The sequence below is a fragment of the Ranitomeya variabilis genome, chromosome 4, assembly GCF_051348905.1.
Source record: "Ranitomeya variabilis isolate aRanVar5 chromosome 4, aRanVar5.hap1, whole genome shotgun sequence".
NCBI lineage: Eukaryota > Metazoa > Chordata > Amphibia > Anura > Dendrobatidae > Ranitomeya > Ranitomeya variabilis.
In genome coordinates, this window is record NC_135235.1 from 356,628,569 (window position 1) to 356,648,345 (window position 19,777).

Consider the following 19,777-nt stretch of genomic DNA (forward strand, 5'->3'; position numbering starts at 1 on the left):
TTTGACATTAATATGGCACTTGTATTTTAATAGCAGGAACGGATTATATGGAACCACCCACGAATTGTCAATCATGTTAGAATGGTGTTGAAAAGATGGGCCAAAGTGTCTGCGATAAGTAGGATAGGCGTCCTTAGCTATGATGGTTCTTGGTTGCAAATCTTTAGGGAAACCTTTTGTACACTTCCCCAGATCCATACAGGGAGAATTTGGGTTGTGTTCTCCACACGGACCATGAATCATATGTTGGAGAACAATTTTATGGAGCTGAGGGTAGTGGGTAGGATTGGGAATTTCAGCCCACACTGTATTGTCTATGTCCTCCTCAGTCCTTAATTTGGAGTTGCTGTCCAGAATAATCAAAATGTGAGTGTGTGGAAGGCCACGTTTTTGAAATTCAATTACATGAACCATAGCGCAAACTTTCCCAAATAATCCGTTGTTAATGTCTTTTAAGAGTGCTTCCAGTTTTATTTTGAAAACACGTGCCACCAAATCAGGTCTATGTTCCACACGCTGCCAAGGTTCCAAATTCTCAGTAATCTCATTCCATTTCGGATTACAGGTCATGGTGATGAATAGATCAGGACGACCATATTTAGTCACAATAGCCATGGCATCCTGGTACCGCTGCTGCATATTCCTGGGACTGCCTTCAAACGAAGATGGTAAAATGACAGTTTTTCCAATGGGGATGGCCCCTCTCAATGGATTTTTTCTGGAGATGTTCCTGGAGTACACAATAATCCTCTACTTTCAAATCCTTTTGGTGTTGACGGATATAATTTAGGCGATTTGCCTCGATTTTCACATAAGCATCCACTAAGTACTGCTGAGTGAGTTTACCACCATTCAGGAGTGGATTAAACTGATTACGGACAGACAGCACATAGCAGTAATATTGCAGTTGTGTAACTCTGCGTGGACTTTGCCCTTGTTGCTTGAGGCCATCATGCCAGCCCTGGTCTCCGTAAGGGAAAAATAAAGGATAGAGTAAAGCATCTAAATTACTGTGTAGAATGCTGACCTGTTGTGTTCTTGGCGCCAAAGGATTTTTGGGGTCCGGTTGTAAATGTATTAAAATATCACGATTAAATGGTGGCTCTCCATTGTCATTTTCAAATACGACAGCAACTTCATTGACAGTTGGATTATTATATCGGCGAGGGTCTTGATTCCGATCTGGTTTAAGGGCCATGATGATATTTGGCATGAGAGTGCCATTAGCTTCAGCTTTAAGATATTCTTCATGTTCCACATCTCGTAACATTTTGTAGGCAGCAACAAAGTGATTCACATTGTCTAACTGAAGAGAAATTATACTCATCAAAGTGGGATGACATTTTTGATTTTGTTCACAGTTTAAACGTTGTTCATTCGCGGTAGCGGTATCCAAAATATACAGTTGGGCATAAGCTGGAACTTGATCATCACTGGGATGTAGGGTTCCAGTACGATGATATATTTGTCCATGTATACGGAAACAGTAAGGGCCATGTCCAGGTGGAGGGGATATATTGGCACCCATGGAGGCGAAAGCAAATGAGCTGTTAATACTACGAATATTTTCCATGAGATTCTTACTGAACTCACTCTCCCCTGTCAGCAATCGTTTAAAGACCTCGGGATATTGGGGTATAGGTATATGCACTTTACTCTTGTGACAACAGAGTAAAATTTTTATCTGCTGGTATCTCAGTATTAAAATGTAATGCTTGACAATGTTCACATAAATAGTTCATAGGACCACAGGAGTGTTCTACTATGGTACTGTCATCATTAGTAAAACCTGTAGGATGCTGAGGTACAGGTTGTGGTAACGGAGCATTGGAATGTTTCTTTAAGCCAACATATATAAAGCGTGGACCTGGTAGAGGATCTTCACTGTCCACAGATTCAATCACTGAGGAGTTGGAAGGTGTATCGTGGTCAGGGTTTATTAATATGGAGGTGCAAGCGGTTTTTTTGCGCCGTTCACGGCGTGCACCAGCTGCATTTGGTAATGGTTTGTTTGTTGCCTTAGAAGAGTCAGGTGTGAAGCATGTCTTATAAGCAGACTTAACAGTGTACAGGCGACGGCGTTTATCATTTGGAGTGTAAGTAGGACAGTGTTTGCGCTTACGTGCAGATTTACCAACGGTTAAAGGAACTTCGGGCTGCACACATTCTATGAATGGAGACAAAGAAGCTGTATTGTGGGCAGAATCTATGACTGAGGACGTGGAAATATTATGTTTGCAACGTTGAGAGCGTGCAGCAGCAGCAGCTTTATTACTTAATCGATTAGTTTTGTCCTCAAAAGACTCATTAGTAATGTGTTTATTGCAAGCAGCATTAACAGTGTCCAGGCGCTTCTGTCTGTCCTCTGTAGTCTCGTTAGCACGCTGTTTGCGCTTACGTGCGGCATCGGCGGCTTTTCGCTCTGAGTCATTGGTATACTTATTATCAGACCTGATGTTACGTGCGCCATCAGCAGCTTTGGACTCTGTCATTACTATACTTAACAGTGTCCAGGCGCTTGCATCTATCCTCTGTACTCTTGTTAGCACGCTGTTTACGCTTACGTGCGGCATCGGCGTCTTTTTGCTCTGCATTATTAGTATACTTTATTTCAGACCTAATCTTACGTGCGCCATCAGCAGCTTTGGGCTCTGTGTCATTAGTATCCTTACTATTAGAGCTCATGTTGGCTAAGCTAAACAGCTTTAAGCGTGGTGGTGGCAAACAACAGGTTAATAAGAGGCAGTGTCAGGTAGTAGGAAAATAGCCAGTTAATAATAGGCAATAGTTCTTTGCAGGAATACAGATATTAATAAATAGGCAGTTTATATTGCAGAGAAATTGCTGGGCAATAATGGACAATGTCCGTATGTGGCAAATAATAGAGCAATATACCCAGTGTGGCAAAGAAGAGGTTAATAAACGGCAGTCTCTCAGTATAACAGTCAGTGAATAATAGGCAGTATATGGAGAAAACACCAAACAAAAGTTCAAAATTGGTGTGAAAATGTCACTGAACCACTTCACAACTAAATATATATAGTTTTGGTAAATGGTATTATCATTTTTTTGACGAAATTCGGCAGGAGCTTGAAGAGCGACGTCACTGGGACCGCCTCCACGCAGTAGAAACTTGCTGTGAGGTAAAAATTCAAAAATCACACCAAAATGGCGGGCGGAGTGTGTCACAGTACGGCACATTTCTGATTGGTCGCTCGCGGCAGGCGGCAGCCAATCAGAAAAGTGCCGCGCACCACGAAGGCATATATCTTTGTCCACCCTGAGCGGGTGTAGGACGCTGGTGACGTCACTTATCTCCGGACATTATCTCCGGACAAAGCCACGGAAGTTGGCACAAATTGCCGGAAGTAGTATTCTAGGCAATTATATATTAGATTTTAATGTTATCAGTGTTTACCTTTGAACGTTTATATTGTATTGTCCTGTCACCAGCCATGTGTACGATTATCGGTCGAAAGCCTCTCTGGAACCAATAATCACCCCATGTAAAGGTATCTTTATAAGTTAAAGATTCAGAATACTATGACTTTTATCATATCCTGAACAGTCAAGTTTTTTATGAACCGTTAAGGTTTTCTGGTTGAAGTAAAAAAAACTCTTGAGTGTTTACAGTTTGAAACCATAAAATGTTGAAAAATTATGTCATTCTTGAGTATATCACTCAATGGTGCTCATAAACGTGTCAAATTTGATCTATAATATACTTTAATATATGTTACTTTAATCTTTAATATACTTAAGAACAGGGCCCCAGACATCACACAGGGGGTCTGAAACACCGCACAGTGGTCCAAAATATCGCTGTGCTCTGCCTGGGGCCCCATGTTCTGCCTGGGGCCCCTGTGCTCTGCCTGGGGCCACTGTGCTCTGCCTGGGGCCCCATAGGCTGCCTGGGGCCCCATATGCTCTGCCTGGGACCACTGTGCTCTGCCTGGGGCCCCATATGCTGCCTGGGGCCCCTGTGCTCTGCCTGGGGCCCCATATGCTGCCTGGGGCCCCTGTGCTCTGCCTGGGGCCCCATATGCTGCCTGGGGCCCCTGTGCTCTGCCTGTGCTCTGCCTGGGGCCCCATGTTCTGCCTGGGGCCCCTGTGCTCTGCCTGGGGCCACTGTGCTCTGCCTGGGGCCCCATATGCTGCCTGGGACCCCTGTGCTCTGCCTGGGGCCCCATATGCTGCCTGGGGCCCCTGTGCTCTGCCTGGGGCCCCTGTGCTCTGCCTGGGGCCCCTGTGCTCTGCCTGGGGCCCCTGTGCTCTGCCTGGGGCCCCTGTGCTCTGCCTGGGGCCACTGTGCTCTGCCTGGGGCCACTGTGCTCTGCCTGGGGCCACTGTGCTCTGCCTGGGGCCACTGTGCTCTGCCTGGGGCCACTGTGCTCTGCCTGGGGCCCCATAGGCTGCCTGGGGCCCCTGTGCTCTGCCTAGGACCACTGTGCTCTGCCTGGGGCCCCATATGCTGCCTGGGGCACCTGTGCTCTGCCTGGGGCCACTGTGCTCTGCCTGGGGCCACTGTGCTCTGCCTGGGGCCACTGTGCTCTGCCTGGGGCCACTGTGCTCTGCCTGGGGCCACTGTGCTCTGCCTGGGTGTAGGACACTGGTGACGTCACTTATCTCCGGACATTAGCTCCGGACATTAGCTCCAAAAGTTGGCACAAATTGCAGGAAGTAGTATTCTAGGCAGATATAGATATATAGATATATATATATGCACCGGATGACGAGGCTATTCTCCAGTCATCGGCTCATGCTGTCTCTGTTAGAGGGCCTATTTTTTTGAGTGCCGAGCCGATGGTTTTAATACCATTTTGGTGCAGATACGACCTCATAATCACCCGTTATTGCATTTTAATGCCATGATGCGGCAACCCAAAAAAAAAAAAGTTGTAATTCTAGTGTTTTGTCTTTATTTCGTTATGCCATATAGCGATCGGGTAATTTTTTTATATTGACAGATCAGGCAATTCGGAATGCGGCTATACCAAATTGTGTATGCTTGATATTGTTATTGTTTCATTTTGAATGGGGCAATTTGAGACAAAAAAAAAAATTAATAAAATTACATACATACACATATACACACAAATTCTTTTAACTTTTGGCATGCTTTAATAGTTTCCATTTTTTTGTGGATGTTGGAATTTCTATCCTTGTGAGGTCTGATCACATGATCCTCCATTAACTGGCATTTTGAGAACTGTAGTGCTCTGCATTCTGAAAAAAGCTCCACAAACAAGCAATGTTTCACAAAGAAGAAGAACAAACTGCTTCTCAAAATGCCCTCAACAACAAAAACTTTTACTAAAAAAAAAACCAGTCATCGGGATTTTATACCCAAAAATAAAGGAGTGTGTATAAATGATGAGCTGTCATGGTTGTTAAATATGTATCTTTCTTGCAGAAATCAGTTTTGCCGCTTTAAAAGAAATCCATTGTTTAATTTTAAGATCATGAGATGTACAGTGCCTTGCGAAAGTATTCGGCTCCCTGGAACTTTTCAATTTTTTCCCCACATATCATGCAAGAAAAGATACCAAATGTAAAGGTTTGGTGAAGGATCAACAACAAGTGGAACACATTTGTGAAGCTGAATGAAAATTTATTGGGTTATTTTAAATTTTTGTGGAAATTCAAAAACTGAAAAGTGGGGCGTGCAATATTATTTGGCTCCTTCACTTTCAGTGCAGCAAACTCACTCCAGAAGTTCATTGTGGATCTCTGAATTATCCAGTGTTGTCCTAAATGATGATAAATATAATCCACCTGTGTGTAATTAAGTCTCCATATAAATGCACCTGCTAGTCTCGGGGCTCTGTTTGAAGCTCAGATAGCATCATGAAGACCAAGGAACACAACAGGCAGGTCCGTGATACTGTTGTGGAGAAGTTTAAAGCCGGATTTGGATACAAAATGATTTCCAAAACTTTAGACATCCCAAGGAGCACTATGCAAGTGATCAGATTGAAATGGAAGGAGTATCATACCACTGCAAATCTACCAAGACCCAGCTGTCCCTCTAAACTTTCCTCTTAAACAAGGAGAAGATTGATCAGAGATGCGGCCAAGAGGCTCCTGATCACTCTGGATGAACTGCAGAGATCTACAGCTGAGATGGGACAGTCTGTCCATAGGACAACATGCACATTGCCTCTTCATGGTACATCAGTCGTACACTGCACAAATATGGCCTTTATGGAACAGTGGAAAGAAGAAAGCCATTTCTCAAAGATATCCATAAAGTGTTTAAAATTTGCAACAAGCCACCTGGGAGACACACCAAACATGTGGAAGAAGGTGCTCTGGTCAGATGAAACCAAAATCGAACTTTTTGGCAACAATGCCAAACGATATATTTGGTGTAAAAGACAACACAGCTCAATCACCCTGAACAAAACCATCCCCACTGTCAAACATGGTGGTGGCAGCATCATGGTTTGGGCCTGCTTTTCTTCAGCAGGGACAGTGAAGATGGTTAAAATTGATGGGAAGATGGATGGAGCCAAATACAGGACCATTTTTGAAGAAAACCTGTTGGAGTCTGCAAAAGACCTGAGACTGGGACGGAGATCTGTCTTCCAACAAGACATTGATCCCACACAAAGCAAAATCTATAAAGGAATGGTTCACAAATAAACGTATCCAGGTGTTAGAATGGCCAAGTCAAAGTCCAGACCTCAATCCAATCGAGAATCAGTGGAAGAGTTCAAAACTGCTGTTCACAAACGATCTCCATCAAACCTCACTGCGCTCGAGCTGTTTGACATGGAAGAATGGGCAAGAATTTCAGTCTCTCGATGTACAAAACTGATAGAGAAATACCACAAGAGACTTGCAGCTGTAATCGCAGCAAAAGGTGTCGCAACAAAGTATTAAGTTATAGTGGCTGTCATGATATGGTATGAAATACCATTTAAGTTTAGTTTCTCCTGTAAGCCCAGGCTGTGGGCTAAAACTCCCCCTTCCCTTTCACTCATGCAAGAGCTTGCCTTGTCAATGTATGTGGGGGAGTTTTATTGAAGAAAGGCATTTACGACTGGCATAACTGCAATGGAAAGTTGTGCTAGCAGAAACTGGTCTGATCTCCCTTTTAAAACATGCGTTTTTTGGTGCTAATATTGTAAGATATTGGGCAAACGATTTAGGCTAGGAAAATAATGGGTACATATTGCTAAAGTCCATCGGTGCCTCTATCCATCACTGTAAGCAGGAGCTTCCAAGTCCAACAGGGACAGAGTTTGGATTTCTCTGGAACTGAGTGTCCCTACTAGCCTGAATTTAGTATCTATAGAGAGCAAATCTTAATACAAGATGAATGCTGGGTGTGTTAGGATTCTGACATGTTCTGTAGCGGAGATACAGGCATTAGACAAACTTGTGTTAAATTCACTAAAGGCCCCGTCTCACATAGCGAGGTCGCTAGCGAGATCGCTGCTGAGTCACAAGTTTTGTGATGCAACAGCGACCTCAGTAGCGATCTCACTATGTTTGACACGTACCAGTGACCAGGCCCCTGCTGTGAGCTCGCTGGTCGTGTCGGAATGGCCTGGACCTTTTTTTGGTCGTTGAGGTCCCGCTGACATCGCTGAATCGGTGTGTGTGACACGGATTCAGCGATGTCTTCGCTGGTAACCAGGGTAAACATCGGGTTACTAAGCGCAGGGCCGCGCTTAGTAACCCGATGTTTACCCTGGTTACCATCGTAAATGTAAAAAAAAAAAAACACTACATACTCACCTTTCGGTGTCCGTCAGGTCCCTTGCCGTCTGCTTCCTGCACTGACTGCCGGCCATACAGTGAGAGCAGAGCGCAGCGGTGACGTCACTGCTGTGCTTTCACTTTACGGCCGGCAGTCAGTCAGTGCGGGAAGCAGATGGCAAGGGACCTGACGGACACCGAAAGGTATGTACGGTTTGTTTTTTTGGTAACCAGGATAAACATCGGGTTACTAAGCGCGGTCCTGCGCTTAGTAACCCGATGTTTACCCTGGTTACCAGCGAACCTCGGCATCATTGGTCGCTGGAGAGCTGTCTGTGTGACAGCAACCCCAGCGACCACACAACGACTTACCAACGATCACGGCCAGGTCGTATTGCTGGTCGTGATCGTTGGTAAATCGTTTTGTGAGACGGTACCTTAAGTCTGAAGAGATAGGAGGGTCTGGGGAGCCAGCCCTTTTGGTGATGTCACCGAGCTACACTTTATAAGTTTCTACCCTCACCCCAGCCTGGGGTCTGTCTGTCTGCTGTTGTCTGTGTGAGCCTGATCTTACTCCAGAACCCTGATGAATTGGGACATTTGGGAACTCTGCCCACTAGCCTGGTTGCCTCAAATGATCTGAACACATGTAAGTGTTATTTCTCGTTTAACCCGTTATTTTTATAATTACCTTGTACATATTTGCAATTGTCTCTTTTTGTAACAACCTTGTAATATTTTTCTAGAAACACTGCCTAAACTTTAATGGGGTATAATATTTAATACTAGATTTGTTCTTCATGCTCTAAAACGTACCCTAAGCCTTCTGAAGGGAATTACACTACTGTTTTGGGTTAGCTTCAGACCCGTTTAATCGAAGCTGGTGGCAGCATCCCGTGTGCGGGCCTTTGGGTGTCGTTGTAGCGACTGCGGCGTTTATAATTATTGTTCCTGCCTGAGTGGGAGTATTTATATCGCCTCGCTGCAGCGTGCTCAATAGCCAGTACATAGCAGGCAGCCTTTCTGGCGACTAATTACCCTAGGTGCAGTACCTAATCTGACCTGAGGGTAAAGGGGGCGCCAGAGAGCTGCAGGTTTCAAGTGGAACTGTAAGCGGGATATACATAAATCCCTGCAGTTCGTGGTATATTGTAGAGCAGTGGGATACCTAAAATAAGCCCTTGCTGTAAACTAAGAGGCCAATAGCCTTGTGTGTGTTTTTCATCACATTGTAGCAGTGGAGGGATAACTAAGATAAGCCGCCCTGCACATGTGATAGCCGTCTGTTGGCCTAAAGTCACTCCGATCCGTGACGTAGGGGTGACGGTCACGTTGTGAATCGTGACATATTGGTGGCGGCGGTGCGGATTCGTGACAGGGGCCAAATAAACAGGGGCCACTTTTCAGTTTTTGAATTTCCACAAAAATGTAAAATAACCAATAAGTTTCGTTCAACTTCACAATTGTGATCCACTTGTTGATTCTTCACCAAAAATTTACATTTGGTATTTTTAGGTTTCAAGCATATGATGTGGGAAAACGTTGAAAAGTTCCAGGGAGCCGAATACTTTCCCAAGGCACTGTAAGTGCAGTGAAGTGGGCCTGACAGCTTTTTTGCTTCCCTGCTTTTAACCCTTGCTCTCTGACTGACAAGTAACTGAGCATGAGTGACACGTCAAGCAAGCAGAGACAGGAAGAAGGCAGTTTGTGGGGATAGGGAAAGAAGGAAATGTCCTGCATGTGCATTGGCCACCCACCACACTTGCAACTCATTAAAGGGCCACTGTCACCCCCCCAGCCGTTATAAACTAAAAGCCACCTTGTGCAGCAGTAATGCTGCAGTCTAACAAGGTGGCTCTTTTAGTTTTTGATTCATTTATTAGCTCAATAAAGCGTTTTATAAATTGGACACACATACCAGATATTATACCTGGAGGCGGTCCGAAGCGTCCTGTATGAATCCCCCAACTGCCGTCACTCTTCTCTTCAGGGCCGATGGTACCCGCCCCCTTCGCGTTGTTGCTTCTTAAATCCGGCACCTGCGCTGTGCGTGCCTGCCTGGGGCCTGCGCAGTCTTCATTATCAGTAGCAGCTCAGATGCAGGGTGCCTGACTGCGCAGGTGCGGGCAGTGCGGCCGCCCTGTTACTGAATCCCCGCCCCGCACTGTGTTATTCATTATGCACAGTGCGGGGCTGGCATTCCTGGGCATGCGCACTGCGCTTGTCAGACGCTCCCCCGGTCCCCCGCCTTCCAGCGTTGTTCTTTGTGGCTGTTCCAAACGTCAGCAATGAAACCTGTATATTCGGGCAATGCTGGAAGGCGGGGGACCGGGGGAGCGTCTGACAAGCGCAGTGCGCATGCCCAGGAATGCCAGCCCCGCACTGTGCATAATGAATAACACAGTGCGGGGCGGGGATTCAGTAACAGGGCGGCCGCACTGCCCGCACCTGCGCAGTCAGGCACCCTGCATCTGAGCTGCTACTGATAATGAAGACTGCGCAGGCCCCAGGCAGGCACGCACAGCGCAGGCGCCGGATTTAAGAAGCAACAACGCGAAGGGGGCGGGTACCATCGGCCCTGAAGAGAAGAGTGACGGCAGTTGGGGGATTCATACAGGACGCTTCGGACCGCCTCCAGGTATATCATCTGGTATGTGTGGCCAATTTATAAAACGCTTTATTGAGCTAATAAATGAATCAAAAACTAAAAGAGCCACCTTGTTAGACTGCAGCATTACTGCTGCACAAGATGGCTCTTTTAGTTTATAACGGCTGGGGGGGGGGTGACAGTGGCCCTTTAAAGGGAATGTTGGCACTTACTGCACCCTTGCTGTGGCTTAACAGTTCAATACACCTTCCCACCTTCTCCGTCTACCTCTCCCCTTTTCTGGCTCTGTAAAGCCAGATCTGTCAATCAAAATAAGTGGGGGGGAAGTAGGCAAAGTAAGAAAACAAGTATGTGAGATGATTCACTGACCTGTTTGGCCATGCCAGGGTTACACCAGGGGCCTGTACTTTGACAGGTTAACTATAAAAAAAAAAATTCAACTATGGATTTCACCATATCAGCAAGATATTTCTACAAGGAAGTTAAGATTTATCTTAGCATGAAAGCTCCTTTATATACAGGTCATTAGTTTGGGGTGTAAAATCCTGATGACAGGTTATCCAAGCACTGAAAAGTTAACTGCATACATTTCACTGGTACAAATGCAATAGTTTTAAATATATTTTAGAATTTTAAATAAGACCATTTAAAACAGACTAACTTCTAATACTTCTAAATGTAATTTACCTTGCATGGCTTTATACTGTATCGGGGTGATGTGCTCAAATCCAGGAGGTGGAACATCCCAATATTTACGAACCTTCTTTTTCTTTTCATGCCTTGGAGAACGACTAAGAGAGAACACAATTTAAAAAAAAAAAAAAAAAGGATTAAATGGAAACGGTCAAGTCCCCCCATATCCCCACAACCAGATCTTTAGAATAGGCATTTCCAACGTCCATTTATGATGTGTAAACAAGGCTTTCGACTACTCGATGGGGCTTTAGGGTCCCCAGAATAGTTGCCCCATTTAGCTTGTTATCACGACCCTGTGGGCGAGATAACTTTCATCATTTATCCTCTGCAGCCGGGTGTATGCGTCTTGCTTCAGAGAGGCACATGATCACAAGTCTTCTGCACTTCTGATCATACGCAGTACGCCTCTGAAGCTAGGATGCGTACACCCGGCTTCAGAGAATCAATGATGTGAGGGAAAGAATCCTCGCCCATGTGCAAGATATGTACAGTTGTGCTGAAATGTTTACATACCCCAACAGAATTTTTGCTTTCTTGGCCTTTCAGAGACTATGAATGATAACACTAATACTTTTTCTCCAATCATGGTTAGTGGTTGGCTAAAGCTATTTATTGTCAAACTACTGTGTTTTCTCTTTAAAATCATAATGACAACTCAAAACATCCAAATGACCTTGATCAAAAGTTCACATACCCCATTTCTTAATACCGTGTATTACCACTTCTAACATCAATGACAGCTTAAAGTTTTTTTGTGGTAGTTGTAGATGAGGTTCTTTATTTTCTCAGATGGTAAAGCTGCCCACTCTTGACAAAAAGCCTCCAGTTCCTGTAAATTCCTGTCTAGCATTAACTGCGCGCTTGAGATCTCCCCAGAGTGGCTCAATGATACTGAGAACAGGGGACTGAGATGGCCACTAAAGAGCCTTCACTTTATTCTGCCAATGACAGGTCGACTTGGCCTAGTGTTTTGGATTGACATGTTAGAACGTCCAAGTACATCTCATGTGCAGCTTCCGTGCTGATGTGTGCAAATTTGCCTCCAGTATTTGCTGATAATATGCTGCATTCATCTTTCCTTAAACTCTGACCAAGTTGCTTGTGCCTTTGAGCTCACATCCCCAGAACATCAGCGATCCACCTTCATGCTTTACAGTAGGAATGGTGTTCCTTTCATCATAGGCCTTGTTGATCTCTTTATACAAATAACAAATGAGTTGGTGTAGTGATCAAACCTATTAATCCAAAAACAACTAATACCAAAAATACCTTTATTTAGAAAATTATTAAAATTGTAGTAGACAAAAACCCTAACCCTACAACAATGTGACCAAAAAATTTTTTTAAAAACCAATACTTAGGACTATCGTTACCATGTCCTTCCTTAATGCACTTTTCTTATCCGTTAGGAGTGATACCACATCCGATATCTTATATCACCTCCCTACTTAATAATTGTTTCTACCCAAAATAATAGTCGGCCCTACTGCCCCCAGGACTGCCACATATCCCGTACTTATAAGGGCATGCCGCTATAAAATGTGCAAACAGGGGATGGATGATACCTATAGAAGAATTGTGCAATAATGATAACAGATTGTCAGAATACCACAGACTTGTTACTTTATCTATGGTTACGGAACACAATAGCCTAATATTACCAGATAATAATAGGATACCCGCAATAATTGAAATGGGGGTATAGTATGCTGTAAGGGTGCTATACACTAGCCTTACCAATCCCTATTGCCCCTGTCCCTACCTAGCATGCGGAGGTTGGCACCCCTGAATAGTCACGCAAATGGCGCCCCCGGTCACGTCGACTGACCCTCAATAGCCCTATTTTACTTGACCTGACCCATATGCCATATATGCACTGGGATAATGGGTCTAAAGAGAGGGGGTGGGGGTAAGCTGAGGTGGGTATGGGAAAATATAGGGACAAACAATAATGCAGGTAGGTATGGGGAGTGTTTAGATAAAAATACGATCAAAGCACAGAAAAAATTATTATTAATTAATGCCACAATGGTACCATCCTTCTATACCATGTGTATCCTACTCATCAATCTCCAGATATTAATCAAGTAGTTGCACAATATCATATTAAGGTACCTTCTAATTGATCATTGACCAAGTAATGACCTGCACCATCTTTTAGTAATAGGAAACATCTATCAAGTGCAAACCAATACCATACTCATATGCTTTGTGTTTCACCAACAGAAACTCCTCCTTTCATTATACCCTACCCCACACATACATATACCGCACAGTTCTCAATAGTATAATGCATTTGTCTTATCTGGTGTCCAGACGATCATTTCATGCCTCGTTGATCTCTTTCCAAATGTAACGTTTATGGTTGTGGCCAAAAAGTTTAATTTTGGTATCAACGCTGCAAATCACCTTATTCCATTAGTTTTGAGGCTTGTCTGTGCTGTTTTGCGTATTGTAGGCGAGATTACTTTGTGGCATTTGCACAGTAATGGCTTTCTTCTGGTGACTCGATCATTGAGCCCACTTTTCTTCAAGTGCCTCCTTATTGTGCATCTTGTAACAGCCTTATCGATAGTTTTCAGAGACTCCTGTATTTTAGCTGATGTTTGTAGGTTTTTCTTTGCATCCCGAACAATTTTCCTCACAGTTGTGGAGGTCATTTTGTTTGTCTACCTGACCTTGGTATTGTTTTTACAGAGCCCCTGATTTTACATTTATTAAATCACAGTTTGAAAGCTGCTGACTGGCATTATCAATTCCTTGGGTTATCTTTTTTAGTAGATAGCAAGGAAAATCCCAGCATGTAGCCGCCGCTCCCGTATATTCTCATAGATGTTATGTATAAATATCGGCTTTATGACTGTAAAGCAATCACTAGATCTTGAAAAAACAGATCAATATAATGCGACAGGTTGGCAGTAAGCGACCCAATCCCAGATATGATGGGTCGACCTGGTGGTCGTTTTTGATCTTTATGGACTTTTGGAAGGTAATAAAAAGCTGTTTGGGTTTTTATTCGTTAGGAAATTTTTTCCTTTTTTATTCAATATCCCCTTCACAGAGGCCTCATTAATTTAACAGTGATAATCAGTTGTAAATTGTACTGAAGGGTCAGATGTTAATTTCTCATAATTTTTATTATCAGAAAGAATTCTGTCCGCCTCTTTTAAATAATCCTCCAAATCTTGTATAATCACCCCACCACCCTTAGCCTCTGATAATGTTTTGGTTCTTTTTGAGAGCCTCTAGAGCTTTTCTTTCTGTGGGGTTAATATTCCCATATAATCTGTTTTTTCCCCATTGTTGATCTCTAAAATCTGCAGCTACCAGGGCAAAAAAGGTTTCAATATAATTGCCTCTGGGTTAAAGGAGGATTTAGGAGTCACCACCTGATGTACAAACGCCTGCTGGTTTTCCTACCCTGGTGTGTCAGAATTTTTATTTAACCCTGCTGTTAGACTCTGCAGTGCAAAATGCCTTGCTAGCGTTAGGGTACAGTCTCACAGTTGCACTTTGATCGCTACGACGGTACGATCCGTGACGTTCCAGCGATATCCATACGACCCCGCTGTGAATCGTACGTCGTAGCAGATCGTTTGGAACTTTATTTTGTCGCCGGATCTCCCGCTGTCATCGTTGGATCGGTGTGTGTGACACCGATCCAACGATGCGTTCGCTTGTAAAAATAACACTACATACTCATATTCGCGTCCCCCGGCGTCCGCTTCCTGCCACTGACTGAGCGCCGGTCGTAAAGTGAAAGCACAGCACAGCGGTGACGTCACCGCTCTGCTGTTAGGGCCGGCGCTCTGTCAGTGCAGGAAGCGGACGCCGGGGGACGCGAAGGTGAGTATGTAGTGTTTGTTATTTTTACTTTTACAATGGTAACCAGGGTAAACATCGGGTTACTAAGCACGACCCTGCGCTTAGTAACCCGATGTTTACCCTGGTTACCCGGGGACTTCGGCATCGTTGGTCGCTGGAGAGCTGTCTGTGTGACAGCTCTCCAGCGACCACACAACGACTTACCAACGATCACGGCCAGGTCGTATCGCTGGTCGTGATCGTTGGTAAATCGTCATGTGAGACGGTACCCTTAGTTTCCTAGTGAAATGATTGTAATCTAGAAATAGTTCAATGGGATTACAACTTTGTGTGGGACAGAAGTTAAGTCCCTTAGAGAGGACCCCAACCTCTGATGTGGATAGAGTGTTTAGAGTGTGTGTGTGTGTGTGTGTGTGTGTGTGTGTGTGTGTGTGTGTGTGTGTGTGTGTGTGTGTGTGTGTGTGTGTTTTAAAAATATATATATATATATATATATATATATATATATATATATATATACATATATACACACACATATACATTCATACAATACACACACATACAGTTATATGAAAAAGTTTGGGCACCCCTATTGATCTTACGCTTAATGTTTTATAAAAATTGTTTTTTTGCAACAGCTATTTCAGTTTCATATATCTAATAACTTTTGGACACAGTAATGTTTCTGCCTTGATGAGGTTTATTGTACTAACAGAAAATGTGCAATCTGCACTCAAACAAAATTTGACAGGTGCATAAGTATGGGCACCCTTATTTTCTTTTTTTAAATACTCCTACCTATTTTTACTGACTTATTCAAACACTTCTTTTGGTTTTGTAACCTCACTGAGCTTTGGACTTCATAGCCAGGTGTATGCAATCATGAGAAAAGCTACTTAAAGTGGCCACTTGCAAGTTGTTCTCCTGTTTGAATCTTGTGTGTTATCGAGCCAAAAATCATGAGAGTACGCAAGTTTTTGATCAGGTTCAAACCCCACCAAGGACAACATCTGCAAATAGTTTGTATGTTCTCTCCGTGTTTGTGTGGGTTTCCTCCGGGTTATCCGGTTTCCTCCCACATTCCTAAGACATACGGATAGGGAATTTAGATTGTGAGCCCCATCAGGGACAGCGATGATGTTGTGTGGAAAACTGTAAAGCGCTGCGGAATAAGTTAGCGCTATATAAAAATAAAGATGATTATTTATTATTTGGATATTTTGGGTTGTCATTATGATTTAAAGAGAGAAAACACAGTAGTTTGCCAATAAATGGCTGCACCCAACCACCATGGGTGGAGAAAAAGTATTGGTGTTATTCATATTCTCTCAAAAAAGGCCAAGAAAGAAAAAATTCTGCAGAGTATGTAGGACTTGAGCACAACTGTATAGCGCTTGCAAGTTATGTTATTACACCCACAAGAGCATGCTAATATGCTAAGTGGGCCGAGTAGTCTAGACACTAAAGCCCCATCTAATAGTCAAATGCCTTATGGACTTTAGAAATGTTTTTTCCAAAGACGTACGTGTGTGTGTGCGTGCGAGAGAGTGAGTGTGTGAGAGAGATATAAAGTAATACAGGGACTGTTTCGCAGGATATTTACATATCCAGACAACTGGGTGGTTCTGGGACCAAGGGGGACCTGTCAGGTTCAATTCACAGGATATCTGCAGTCTTTCTTCGCTCCCAATATGAAAAATAATTGATTCAGGAGTAAATTCATATAAAAATAGTTGGAAAATGCATTAATTTATATACATGTTTTCAAGTGCACATGCATTTAAATCAACTGACATGTGGTTGTGAATGCAAGTACCTTTAGTCATCTCTGACTCAAGCACACAATGAAATTTGGGGCTGGGCCAAGAGTGCTTTTGTTTTTAATGGGGAAAGAGTTGGATGTTTAAAACAGTACTACAGGTGTATTTTGTTTTTTTCACCAGCATTCTTAATAGAAGTTCATGAATGAGGACATTGCATGGACTGTATGAGTGAAGTTCTTCAAAGGGGAAAGACAGAAGCTCAGGTAATGATAACGATTGTAGAGCTCCTGTTCCACAACTCTGAGGGAGATAACTTTTTTTTCCTGTGTTTCAGTACAAAAATAAAACGAGTGAATAAATTGTAGAAAAAAAAAAAAAAATGTGTGAGTACTCACCGTAAAATCCTTTTCTCAGAGCCAATCACTGGGGGACAGAGGACCATGGGTGTATGCTGCTGCCACTAGGAGGCTGACACTAAGTTAATACAAAAAGTTAGCGCCGCCTCTGCAGTATACACCCTCAGGCTCTCTCTCAGGTAGCCAGTTAGGTGCAAAAGTAGTAGGAAAACAAAATAACATACAAGAGTACAATACAGCAACTCAAAGAAGAGGCCAAACTATTAGGCTAACAGGGTGGGTGCTGGGTCCCCCAATGATTAGCTTGGACAAAAGGATTTTACGTTGAGTACTCACAAAAATCCCTATTTCTCCTTCGCCTCATTGGGGGACTCGGGACCATGGGACGTCCCAAAGCAGTCCCTGGGTGGGATAACATAAATGATAGGCTTCATGTAACTGCCGCCTAGATGTGCGCAACTGCGGCTTGCAAAATTCTTCTGTCCAAGCCTGAGAGTGAATATTATAATGCTATGAGAACGTATGTAGTCTGGACCAGGTTGCAGTCTTACAGCCCTGCTCCGCCAACACTTGATGTCGAAAGGTCCAAGAAGCTCCCAGCACTGGAGTAGAGTGTGCCCTGATCCCTGCAGGAATGGGTTGACCTCTGGCACGGTAGGTCTCCTGGGTGGAAGAACAAATCCACCTGGCTATCGTGGCCTTAGAAGCGACACGACTCTTCCTATGAAGCTCAGGGATCAAGAACAAAAAGCATCTGTCCTTCTGAATGACACCATTCTCAAGAGGTACTTTCTCAGAGCTCTGACCCGATCCAGAGTGTGGAGAGCTCTTTCCACCCTGTGAAAGGGAGACAGAAAGGGAGGGGAGAATTAGGTCTTCGTTCAGATGGAAAGACGAGAATCTTGGGCAAAAATGCCAGGGATGGCCTGAAGACAACTTTGTCCTGATGGAAATTGAGGAAAGGCGCCCAACAGGACCGGGCGGCTATCCTTGAGACACGCCAGATTGACGCGATTGCCACAAAGAAGGGGACCTTCTGGGACAATAGAGTCAGCGAAATGTCCTGGAGTGGCTGAAAAGTCGGTTCCTGTAGGGCCTACTCAGCACCAAGTTGAAGTCTCAAGGTGCTAAAGGCATGCAATAGGGTGGTACCAGGTGTGAAACCCCCTGCGTGAAGGTCTTCACCTGAACTTTAGTCGCGATCATCCAATGGAATAAAACTGATAGGGCAGAGATCTGACCCTTGAGGGAGCTGAGAGCCAGGCCCGAGTCCAGAGCAGCCTGTAGAAAGTGTAAAATGTAAGGAATGGAGAAGACTAGAGGGTCTTCAGTTCACCCTGAACTGTGCACCAGGCGAAGAATATGTTCCAGGTTCGATGATATGTGTGCTGACGCTTGCAGGCGCTGATCATCGTGGCGACTACCTGTTTAGAGAAAACAGCCTGGGTCAGAATCCAGAATTCAACAGCCATGCCGTTAAACAGTGCTCCTGAGTTGTGGCGGCAAATCAGACCCTGGTAGAGTAGATCTGGATGATCTGGCAGTCGCCAGGGGACGTCGACGACAAGATGCACCAATGCGGCGAACCATGTGTGGCGTGGCCAATCGGGAGCAACCAGGATCACGGAAGACAGAACTGTCACCACGGAAAAACTAGAGCATCCGCTCCGATGGCCCTTGAGTCCCGAGACAGAGCTATGAACTGGGAAAGTTTGGCGTTCAGCCTGGACGCGATTTGATCCATGTCTGGTTTCCCCCAGCGAAGACAGATTTGTTGGAGCACATCCGGATGAAGTACCCATTCTCCCGAGGCGACACCTTGACGGCTAAGAAAGTCTGCAGACCAGTTCACTCATGGAATGTGAAAAAACAAATTACCAAATGGTTTTCCTCTGCCCAGCGGAGACTGCGAGTGACCTTGGTCATTGCCGACCTGCTGCGGGTACCTCCTTGATGGCTGATGTATGTCACGGCCGTGGTGTTGTCCGATTGAATTCAGACGGGGTGTCTCGCACATATTTCAAGGACTATGATCGGGAGCTTCGACTCCCGAACCAACCAGCGGCCCTGGGCAATGAGGAGATGAAAGACTGCTCCCCAGCCCAGAAGACTGGCATTGGTAGTCCCACAAGCCATTGAACCTGAAGAAACGACTTCCCCTGACAGAGTGGATCTCAATGTCCATCAGAGTCTGCCTGACCCGCAGGGGTAGACGGCACTGGCGATGGAGGGAGAACGGCTTCCTGTCCAAAGCCGCCGTAAGAGCGTGCTGCAGTGAACGAAGGTAAAGCTCCGCGAAGAGGATCGCTTCTATAACTGCCACCATTTTTCCCAGTACCCTCATGGCAAACAGTATGGAATGAGGGGACGATCGACAGAGGGCACTAGCTCCTTGTTGAAGGGCCAGGACCTTGTCTCAAGGAAGCAGCACCATCCCACGAGAGGTGTCCAGGGTCATCCTTAAGGAAGAAATCTGCTGACTTGGTCAAGTTTAAATCAGCCAGCCCAGGAGAGAAAGGGTATCACAAGTAATGCGAACTGAGTCCTCACAGTCATGGAGCGATGGCCCTTTGACCAATAGGTCGTCCAGGTAGGGCAGAACGACTACTCCCCAAGAGTGTAAGATGGACATGACGGCCGCCATGACCTTTTTGAACAATCTGGTGGCGGTGGCGAGGCCGAAAGGCAGGGCAGTAAATTGGAAGTGCTGGTCGTGAATGGCAAAGAGCAGGAATCTCTGGTGGAAAGGGGAAAAAAAAAAATAATAATATGCAAATAAGCATCTTGGATGTCGATGGATGCCATGAACTTTCCTTCTTCCA

The 19,777-nt window shown here is 44.6% G+C and overlaps 1 protein-coding gene across 2 annotated transcripts in view; it reads right to left on the bottom strand.

The window, feature by feature from the left end:
- Positions 1-19,777, bottom strand: part of U2AF2 (U2 small nuclear RNA auxiliary factor 2) — a 253,231-nt gene that overhangs the window by 158,697 nt on the left and 74,757 nt on the right. For both annotated transcript variants that reach the window (XM_077250701.1, XM_077250702.1), the window contains exon 3: positions 11,003-11,106. In XM_077250701.1, the coding sequence (XP_077106816.1) occupies positions 11,003-11,106 (104 nt within the window). The remainder of the gene's footprint in view (positions 1-11,002; positions 11,107-19,777) is intronic.